This window comes from Carassius carassius, chromosome 5 (assembly GCF_963082965.1).
Source record: "Carassius carassius chromosome 5, fCarCar2.1, whole genome shotgun sequence".
Taxonomy (NCBI): Eukaryota; Metazoa; Chordata; class Actinopteri; order Cypriniformes; family Cyprinidae; genus Carassius; species Carassius carassius.
The window spans coordinates 36,855,230-36,866,526 of NC_081759.1; the positions used below are offsets into that span (position 1 = coordinate 36,855,230).

The 11,297-nt window shown below is 38.6% G+C and overlaps 1 protein-coding gene across 2 annotated transcripts in view; it reads left to right on the forward strand.

Moving 5' to 3' along the window:
* Nucleotides 1-9,893, forward strand: part of LOC132141520 (connector enhancer of kinase suppressor of ras 2-like) — a 40,714-nt gene extending 30,821 nt beyond the window's left edge. For both annotated transcript variants that reach the window (XM_059551093.1, XM_059551095.1), the window contains 8 exons: nt 692-740; nt 873-1,045; nt 1,410-1,483; nt 1,698-1,769; nt 1,848-1,918; nt 2,042-2,124; nt 3,968-4,669; nt 7,653-9,893. In XM_059551093.1, the coding sequence (XP_059407076.1) occupies nt 692-740; nt 873-1,045; nt 1,410-1,483; nt 1,698-1,769; nt 1,848-1,918; nt 2,042-2,124; nt 3,968-4,669; nt 7,653-7,874 (1,446 nt within the window). In that variant the 3' untranslated portion in view covers nt 7,875-9,893. The remainder of the gene's footprint in view (nt 1-691; nt 741-872; nt 1,046-1,409; nt 1,484-1,697; nt 1,770-1,847; nt 1,919-2,041; nt 2,125-3,967; nt 4,670-7,652) is intronic.
* The last annotated feature ends 1,404 nt before the right edge of the window (nt 9,894-11,297 follow it).

Consider the following 11,297-nt stretch of genomic DNA (forward strand, 5'->3'; position numbering starts at 1 on the left):
AAACTGACATTTTGAAACAAACCCTAAATCAAACAAGCATGTTAAACAAATTAAATATCTCTCTTAATATGAACAAGGCTTTGTCTGTGCTCTTTCCATTTAAAATTAGAGCCAACCACTGGATTTTAATCATAATCCAAGCAAAGATTCAGCATACATGCAGCATGAGTAGTTTAAAAAAAAAAAATCTAAGTTATACTGAATATTTTTGAAAATTGAAGCAAAAACAGAATGGTCTGACTTTAGTTTTGTTTTTTAGAACTTTTTAGAACTTTTAGTTCTCTGACAGCAGGTGGCGCTTATGAACAACAACGATACAGTGTTTCCTTGGTTACCGCTTAAATATGCATTGTTCAGAAGCAAGATAAAAGGAAAATACCACATAAACCTTTCTAAAGATAGTCAGTTCCCCTCAGAGATACATTGATATTAAACTACTACTCCAATTGTATCGTGATTTGTTTGGCATCTCAACCGATTTGAATCATCACATATTTGAATTGATTTTCGACCAGCTCGCGGTTAATCATTACATCCCTATTAATTTGTAATATATGTAAGGAGGAACATGTATTTGTCTGTGATAGAACTTCATAATGCATTTTAAATATAAATCCTCAAGGCTTTGGTTTTATGAGAATAACACAAGCAATTATTTGTTCCTTATGTGTCCCTCTTCTCCTCTCTCTAGTCTGTACATTATGCCTCTCTGAGGACCAAGCCCAAGAAAAAAAGCAAAGGTACATTGAGATGAGATGCAGATAAGCTCCTGGGTTTACTTTGAGCACTTGGGTTGTGTTAAACTGTGCTGTGTTTGTCAAGAAGAATATTATCACAATGCTATTCTGTCATTTAATATGCTGTGCGTGTAGGTTCTCTCAGTAGTGCCAGCAGGAGGCGTATTGCCTGCAAAGACCTGGGTCATGGCGACTGTGAAGGCTGGCTTTGGAAAAAGAAGGATGCCACCGGCTACTTCACACAGAAATGGAAGAAGTACTGGTTCGTTCTTAAAGACTCCAACCTGTACTGGTACACCAATCAGAACGTAAGTTAACAAACGCAATTCCCTTTTCTTGGGTTGTGTGTAGGAAGTATGAAAGTGTATAGTATTCAATCTTTTATCCATTACCACTTAAAATATTTATTGGATCTAAAACAGCTTTACAGCTCCACATCCACCCAGTCAATCTCTACTATTATCACTAATTACACAATTATCAGTACTTTAATTACCTGCTGCCTTCATTGATGTCCTGGTAACAGGCTCACCCCCGGGAGTGATGTTTAGTTTTCTAAAGTGTACATCACATCTCTCAGTTTAAGAGAAAATCTGTGCATTTATACTATCACGTAACTGCCATAGTTATGATGCCGAAATGATTTCTCTTGTTCTTTATTTCTTTGCTCAGGATGAGAAAGCAGAGGGCTTCATCAGTCTGCCGGAGTTTCGGATAGACAGAGCAATTGAGTGCAGGAGGAAACAGTGAGTGTTAGAGGACAACAATAATCACTCTTTCTTTCTATTGTGTTGGGTATGCTGGTTTTTGGGTGGGTCTGTGTTTGAAATTGTGTCACTGCAGAACTGCTGATATTTATTTTACAAACACACACATGAACACACACACACATACACACACACACGTAAACTAGATATTTGTATGTGAATGTCTCTTTTTCTTTGTCTTTTTTTGTTTCAGTGCCTTCAAAGCATGTCATCCCAAAATTAAGAGTTTCTTTTTTGCTACAGATCATTTAGAGGAGATGAACAGGTAAGTGGTTTCAGAGCCCGTTCAGACATCAGCTCCCCACTCTGTTATTTCCTCTCATGTCTGTGTTTCCTGTGTCAGGTGGATGAACCGTTTAGGCTTGGCTGCGATTGGCTACACGCCTGATGATCCGATACCACGTCCTGATGAAGGTGAGATCACATCCTGTGATGAAATCATGAGCACATACTGCTGTGATCTCACTGCCTCTAGTTTTACACCTAATCTGACTATTTTAAACTATAATGTCATGTATATGTTATTCTTTTTTTTAGATTACTGGAGTGAGAGTGACCAAGATGAGGTTGATGGCTCTATGACTCTCAAACAGGAAGCCACTTACCACCACAACCCCTCTGTGAGTATAAACTCAGTACACATTGCATACATTCAGCCCAAAATACACTTTAATTTTCTTGAACAGGAACTATTTCTATTTCTACCGTCACACTTAGGGCTGTGATGGTATGGGATTTATTTCTTAACGTGGTGAAGAAGCAGCAAATCATGCGGTTTGGCGGTTTATCGCACCCCACTGCACCGCAGTAGCCCCTCACTGCAGAACACAAGATCCAGGGGACGTGGTTGGATCTCACATTTAAATTTCCACTACTGAAAGAGAGAGAGATAACAAAAATGTAGTCTGCACAAAAATTGTATTTGTTATTTTATTCGTCTTAGTTTTTTTAATTTTGCTGTCAGCACAATAGGAAGGAGTGTTGCAGAGAGAGAAAAAAAAGGTAGGTTGTACAAAAATTGTAGCTTGTTTGTTATTTTTATTCCTCTTTTCAAAATACAAAATTCGTTTAACATTTTGCTGACAACAGAGTAGAAAAGGTGTCACAGAGAAAAAAAAAACGACATCTTTCATTTAAAATTATGAGCAAAATAAGAACAAAACCTCTGGTTTGTAGCCATTGTGAAATGAAATCACAGAAGAATGTCCCGAGTCGGACTTGCCTGATGTGGGTTTCTTAACAGTAAACTGACCATTTTGAACGTCCTTCAAGAACAGCACATCCACACTTTGCTTTGCCATCCTTATTCTACTCTGTCACTCATCGACAACATGCCTGTTCTGTCTGAGAGCCGTATATTCTCCACCGGTACAGCCTGCTCTGAGGACCGTTACGCAGATGCTGCGCACACAGACCTGCAAAAAAAATAAAATTGATATACTATATATCATCATCACAGCCTAGTCACTGTCTGGTTTTGGGGCCTGTTAACCATTTTCACTTAAACCTCAAATCAGGAACCAGTAAAATCAGAAGTCAAGCATCAGGATAATGACTAATGCAAGCATCAGGATAATGACAGGATAATGCAATTTATTTTTTCTAATTTGCCAAACAAAACTGCATGGCACAGATCGAAATTCGTTCTCTTAGATTCAACTATTATAAGAACCTATATAAAGAATTCCTATTCACTCCAACCACTCTTTCCCCCTGAAATAGATTTTTATTTTCAAATAGATTTTCAAATTTGAATTTATGAATGTGTAGAAAAATATAAAATTATTTTGACAGCTTTATAGGAAAAAAGTTTTTATTTATTATTATACATTTTTATTATACACAACCATTTAGTTGTTTGGGGTCGGTACGTATATTTAAAAAGAAATTAAGGATACATTAAACTTATTAAAGTGACGGTGAGCACAAGATGAAAGTTTACACAAAATGAAAGAAAAATTCTCTTCCAAATAAATAATAAATATTACATGAGCCACAAATCAGCATATTGGAATGATTTCTGAAGGATCATGTTTCATTGAAGACTGGAGTAATGGATGCTGAAAATTCAGCTTTGCAATCGCAGGAATAAATTATTTTGAAATATGTTGATATAGAAAAAAGTTATTTTAATCTGTAATAGTTTATGTTTGATCAAGGAATTGCAGCCTGGGTGAGCATAAGAGACTTCTTTCAGAAGTATTACAAATCTTGCCAAGCCCTGCCATCACATAATGATGGCATCAGGAGGATGTTAAATTACATTACTTCCGAATGCTTGTTTTATGACAATATATGATGTAAGATGGTCAGTTTGGTCATTTTTGCTGAGCACCAGCTCCCACAGCAGCACTATACTGATGTCAAAAACAAACTGTCGCTCTCTCTGACTCTCATCTTATACCTCTAGCTCTCTGACAGACAGCTGACAATAAGAATGACCAGTGTTTCTTTTGTCCTCAGGCAACTTCGTCCAGTCCATTTCCTGAGCGCCATTTTTCCAGTGGCTCCACATTCTCGCATTCCTCCGCCGAGGAGTCCCATTCTTCCTGCCGATCCTCCCATCGAGAACGCCGCTCGTGGCAGGACCTGATTGAAACCCCCTTGACCAGCACTGGCCTACACTACCTTCAGACCACAGAAGCGGAGGAGCCAGCCCTGCTGTCACCTGACCAGCACCGACAGGCCACGCTCCCTGCCCAGCGCCGGCGTCCTGTGGAACGTGACGGGCCATTTCCATTGACGGACAGCGAAGAGTCCCGGCCTCACCATCACAATCACAAGCAGCGTAGTCAGAGCCTCCCTCGCCACCGCGACACACACGGACACTCGCACCGCAGCACCCGTACACACGCTCACGCACACACACACGGCACTCTGAGGCCAAGAACTCATCTCCATGAGGAAGAGGAGGAGGAAGAGGAGGAGGAAAAGCAGGTTCGCAAATCTAGCAGCAGGAGGCCTGAGAGCGAAGAGAAAGTGTACGATGGCACGGATGGCCTGCAGGAGCTGTACCGATCACTGGAGCAGGCTAGTCTCTCAGCTTTTGGCCAGCAGAGGCCTTCCACCAAACAAGAGTTCAGGCGCTCCTTCGTCAAACGCAGCAATGACCCTGCCACAAATGAACGACTGCACCGTATACGGGTTCTCCGCTCCACGCTAAAGGTATGCATGACCTTTTTATACTTATGGTTTTGGACGTAACTTCTATTAGAACCTCCAAGGCAGTTATGTTTTTTTGTAGATGAACGTAAAACACAAAATATATGCTGTGTCTGAAATCGCTCACTCATTCACTCATTCACTCATTCACTCATTCACTAATTCCTATATAGTGTATGGCAGTTGAGTTAACTATATCAGGAAGGAGTGAACAAATAAATAAGTGAACGGATTCGGACACTGCGCGTGAGACTTGGAGCTGTTGCAAAAACATTGCCATACTTTTATATTACATGTACCTAATTTTAGAAAATAATACTAATAGCAATAATACTCAAAATTACTTTATATTGCAGTTATACATACCTCCGCGTCAGCTTTGTGGTTTCATCGATGGTATATAATTATTATTATTATTTTTTTGTAATGCTTTTATGTTCATAATCATTAAATGCTATTCAAATAACGTACTGAGAACAAAAATAAACACACATAAACACGTTCATAATTATGTATTTATTATTAGTAGTATCTTGACACTCGCTCAAGCAGCGTTTTGAGCTCAGATAAGATGGTCAGAATACACTACCTGTTATTAACGTAAAAATGTAAATTATCCACCAAATTGTCATCATTTTTGTAAGTTAACAACGATGTCACCTCAGTAAATTAGTCAAATATTAAACTGAGTTATTGCCTACATAACATATTTTAATATAAATAATGTAGGAAAAACGTTAAAACAGAAATAATAAAGATGTAAACTTCATCTCTCATTCAAACTCGCTCGCTCCCGCTCTCGCTTCCAGCTCGACGCTACTCCGCATTGGATTGTGGGAAATTGTGCTTCAGCGAGTGTACATCGATTGTACACTCGAAATCAGAATGAATTGTGGGTAAAAAGTAGTGGACAAATGTAGGGAATGAAGCACGCGGGAAGGAAGTCGACCGGAAGTTGAAGTCGGCCGCGTGCCGCCATCTTGTAGCAGAACGTCACTTGCGTTAGCATCCCATTTACTCACATTCATTTTGGCGTCACTTTGACAGCGAATAACTTTACATCTGAGGCGTTTAAAGACTCCATTTGTCCATTATTTATTTCTAAAGATACACGACAATGTATAAAGGGCTCCATTACCTTCTATGTTACATTATGGCCCGAAGAAACAGTTTTTGTAAAAATAGGCTAACGATTGCGTCATAACCACTCGACTCTCTGTCGCACAGTAGAGAAATTACCGTACAGACAGGAGGAGAAGCTCGCAGGCAATCGGGGAGACGTCAAGAGAGAAGCTCATAGATACAAGCCCTGGCGTTACATTTTAAAATACTATACAAAATAATTAATCAGAATACTTACTCCTGCTCACTCACGCCAAAGAACTCCCCGCTCAAGCTCGCCGTCTCTGCAAGATTAACGATGGCAGTTTGCACACACAGCCACTAGAAGATTTACATCTGTCAGACAGGTTGCTGACGTCATCAAGCTTAGTTTGAGTTTGCGCGTCAGAAACGTGAAACGAAAAGTGCTAAAAATCTCTAAAAATGGGCTTCACTTGTCTCAATTGAGTTCCAATGGGGTCGCTGTGTCCATTTCTTTTACTGTCTATAGAATGAAGTAGTTCACTCAGAATTCGGACAGCACTACAAAATGGCTGACACCCCATATAGTGCACTATATAGTGGATAGGGAGCGGTTTCGGACACAGCAATAGTGTTTGTATGCTACTGTTGTAAAAGTTTGGGATCTGTATGTTTTTAAAAGATTCTTATGCTCACCAAAACATTTAGCCTCTCTGATTAAAATGCAGTAATATAGATATATTGTCAAATATTATTACATTTAAAATAGTCATTTTCTATTTTAATGCATTTTCAAAATGTAATTTATTTCTGTGATAGTGACAGTAAAAAAGAATGGCATTTATTTGAAAGAGAAATCTTCTGTAACATTATAAATGTCTAGTGTTACTTTTGATCAGTTTAATGCATCATTGCTTAAAGGGATAGTTTGCCCAAAAATGAAAATTCTGTCATTAATTACTCACCCTCATGTCGTTCCAAACCCATAAGACCTGCGTTCATCTTCAGAACACAAATAAAGATATTTTTGATGAAATCGGAGAGCTTTCTGACCCTGCATAGACAGCAACGCAACCAACATGTTCAAGGCCCAGAAAGGTAGTAAAGACATCTGTAAAATAATCCATGTGACATCAGTAGTTCAACGCACATCAAAGACTGACATGGAAGAGAAGAAATTGTTGAATAAAGTTGTTATTTTCTGTGCGCACAAAAATGAATCTTGTAGCTTCATAACATTACTGTTGAACCACTGATGTCACATGGATTATTTTAACAATGTCCATACTACCTTTCTGGGCTCTGAACGTGTCAGTTGCATTGCTGTCTATGCAGGGTCAGAAAGCTCTCCGATTTCCTCAAAAAGATGAATGAATTGTCTTACAGGTTTGGAAAGACATGAGGGTCTTCTTGACAGAATTTAGATTTTTGGGTGAACTATACCTTTAATAAAAGTATTTTAAAAATCATACTAACCCAAAGCGGTTCAATGGTAGCATACATTATCAATTTTATAAAGGAAATAGAAAAAATATATATTATTATTAGCGGAATCTAATGGACAATTCTAGAGGATCTCCTTAAAAATGTAGCAAGTTTGTCAGCTGACATCTGGCAAGGGTGTAGGAACTACCTGAACAGTAAAATGATGTTTTAAATCTTATTAGTTTAGCTCATGAATATTAATAAGGTGACAATGTTTGTTTAGGAGTGTTAACTGAATATTCTGAAAATTCTGGCTTACCTTTCACATTCTTTCTATGGACAGATTTTTGATGTTTTGGTAAATCTGATAAATTCCAAAAGCTTAAGTCAGTCAAATGCTTTTTTTCTTTACAAAGAATACCTTGACTAACTGGAGTTGAGTGAATTTTCGACCTCTCTCTTTCCCCTCCATCAAAAGGCAAAGGAAGGCGACTTGGCGTTAATCAGTAAGTTGCTGGACGACCCTTGTTTGACCTCGAGGAAGTTTCGTGAATGGAAGCAACGTAACCACGAGCTCTTCCTGGATATCTGTGAGTTCAGTTCTGCCCCACTGGAACCGCCCAGCGAGTCCAACGACCTTTCACCTCTCTCGCCAACGCTGATGATGCACACTCACTCTTTCATAGAAACGCACGTGTGAAACACAGTCACGCACAGTCACATGCTAAAATACAGACATAAAGGTATATGAACAATGTGAGTCGTGCCCCCACACACACTTTGAAAAACACTGTGGATTCAGACTTTTTCTTTGAAGGATGACCTGATACTGCCCTTCTCCTAAGCGCAAGTGAACCAATACACTGTAAGATCAATGTCAAAGAACTGACCCAGCCTCCAGAACTACTGCAGACAGACACACAGCCACTGAAACCGAAAGGCGACTCAAACTGCTCAAACGGAAGCGAAAGTGCTACCTGCACATTTACGGCTCACTGCAAACTCTGTACAATATATTTCATCAGGGCCACGTTTTGAGATGGATGGAAGAAAGACCCCCGTGAGGTGCCCACTGCATGCCTGAAGAAACATCTTTTCAGATTGACTGACAACCTGTCGAACAAAGTAGGACCGTATATAAAAACAAATATGTTATTTTTCTCTCTGATTGGAGTTTAAAAAATCTCTCTCTTTTTTCTGAAGATTTTGCTTGTTATTTTATTATATATATATATATGTATAATTTTTTTTTTCCCTTCCCTCGGAATGCTGCAGGAAGAGCACTCATGTAGCCATGGGCAACAGGCTTTACTCTGTTACCAAGCAACACCGCCCTACTGTGTTACTCTATACAACTCTCAAAGCAAGCAAGAGTGTTGGAAAGTGTGTGTGTGTGTGTGTGTGTGTGTGTATTAGAGAAATGAGAGAAAGACAGAAAATGAGTCAGTTGGATGCCTGAACGGTCTCTTTTTGAGAGTTTGATGACATTTGCATTTGGGAAAAGATGAACTCCTGGCAGGTACTATCGCGTTTAATTTGGCTTCTTTAGAAGATTTATATTATAGCTAAACTCATGCATGGTTTAAAAAAGTATTACTATATGCTATCAGGCCAGAGAACAGTCTGTATATAAGAACATATTATTTGCATAGCTGCATCCTCTGTTTAAAACTGTGAATTGTACTCGTGAATGCAATCTTTTGACTCTTTCTACTCTCTATTTTTTTCTACAAAAAAAAAAAAGATGACAAAAGATGAAAAGCTTTGCTTCTCTGATGTTATGACTGTTTTTGCTTGTTTCCGGGTCTTTGCTGGTCATTACCTCTGAGCTTTGGGCTACATTCAGGTCGTTAGTTTCTGTTTGCTAATGTACGTGTTCCTTTGACAGACTCCACAAGCCTAAAGCCAATGTTATATTCCCTTTCGCAATTCTAGACGTCAGTGGCTCAGGATTCTAGAATTGGATAAAGTGAAACGGGAGAGAATTAAAGGTTAAAATACAAAAAAATCAATTGGTTCATTCCCGGCGGTGGAGCGCAAAACGTCCCCTTTCCAAATGTTGTGTGCGTGTTCTCATTCATCCAAATAACAGACACATTGGTTTTAAACACAGCTCTGCATATGTGCTCAGTGTTACAGTTATGTTTGATGTCACTTTTTAGAATCTTGTGGGATGTATTTTAATTGAATAGAATGTACTCATTCAATGGCTAGTTAATTGTAAATTTCATTGGAACAAACACACACACACACAGACACACACACACTGCCCAGACACAGACAATACTTTTACATCTGTGGTTGATGCTTTCTTACCAAAGCTACTCTCAAAATCACATATTCCCGTTGCAGTTACCTGTTACACTTCACTGTGTTTCATCTCATGAGGTGTTTGTGTGTGTGAGTGAGTGAGTGTGTGTTCCATCGGGGTTTCACTGTGGTTTTAAGGGCATGTCCCCCCCTCTTTCCCCCACACGGCTATGCTGTATAAGGTGTAAGTTGCACTGCAACATTGAGACGGAACATATTGCTCTTTTTTCAAGGTTTTCTTGCAAAAATTCCCCTTCTGTATATTAAAACACCAGGAAGAGCCTGATATTTATTCACAGTACTACTCAAAGCTAACCCTCTTTGCTTTCAGAAATATAAATACATATATAAATAAATATAATACAGATTGTAAAATGTTAAACTAATAAACTGAGTTCTCTGCACTCTGCATTTGTGTTTTGTGATGCTATCTTATGTGATGGTTTCAGTGTCCAGTGAAATCTCAGGCTGAAATGCAACTGTGTGTGTAAACTTGGTTTACCAAAGATTTCATGGGGCTTGATGGCTTAAAAGCAAGATTTGACCACCAAACCAACATAATTTAGATTTGAGTTAACAACTGATTTCTCAAGTTGTCTCTGCTCATTAACCTGGAATAGGAGACAAATAGGCTCATTTTCCAACTCCCCTCGAGTTAAACAGTTGTTTTACCATTTTCAAACCAATTCAGCCAATCTCCGGGTCGTTCTCCAAAGTTCCTTGATTATTTTGCCAGAATGAGAGTATAGTTCCTAGCCGCAACTTTTAATTTTCCATCGGTCTTAGTACACAATGTACTGTAACTACAGAAGTGTCGAGTTTTAAATAGGAAAAATATAGGAACTCTTTGGTCATTTTTGAGTTAGATGCTAACGGTCTAATCAGATTCAATTATCTATGCTGAGCTAAGCTAAAAGTGCTACCACCAGACCTGGAGATCGGCTAAATGGATCCGAAAATGGTAAAACTCAACTGTGGAACTCTAGGGGAGTTGGAAAATGAGCCTTTTTTTTTTTTAAGTGGAGTGATCCTTTAAGGCTAGTCCTAGACTAAAATGCATGTTTGAGCTGTCTCAAATGAAAATATCTTGCTCTTACATATCTTAAAATATGTCAGTGCCATTGGTCTGTCACAAGATGCACACCTGAAAAGTTTTTCTAAGGCATTTTATTAAAGCTTCTTAAGTATCTTAATTTAACTGAGGCCTAATCCTGGCTTAAGCTCAGCCCCATCTGTGAAACCAAGCCTAAAAGTATTAAAGATATCTTAATATCCTTTTAGATTCTGGTTTTAACAAACTTTCCTTTTGGTATCTTAATTTTAAAGGCCCCCAATGACTCAGTCCCACAGTTATGATCATCGAGTCTGTTTGGAATGATATGAAGAAACAGAACAAACTCCAACATGCTTCAAGAGACCAAACTGCAAAGCTACCGGAAAATCTAAATGCAAGTGCACCTAGGGCAAAAGCTGCTTTAAACACAAACCAAATGTTGATTTAATTTAGTTAATAGAACTTAATTAAGAAAATCTATTTATGAAATTATTTTTGACAGCATCCTCATTTTACAGCATTTTTACACAAGTGCCTAAAACTTTTAACAGTAGGCTACTGTAGCTTTGCAGATAGGTTTCTTGAAACATCTCGGAGACTTGGAGATTTAGTCTGTTTCAGTTTGTTCTGTTTCTTCATGTCATTCCAGACAGACTGATAATGATCAGATCAGATCTCTGTGTGGAGCACTGGCTGTTGTCTGAAAAAAAAACCTCAATGGATTATTACAATTAATGGCAAAATGAATGTTTGGAAATG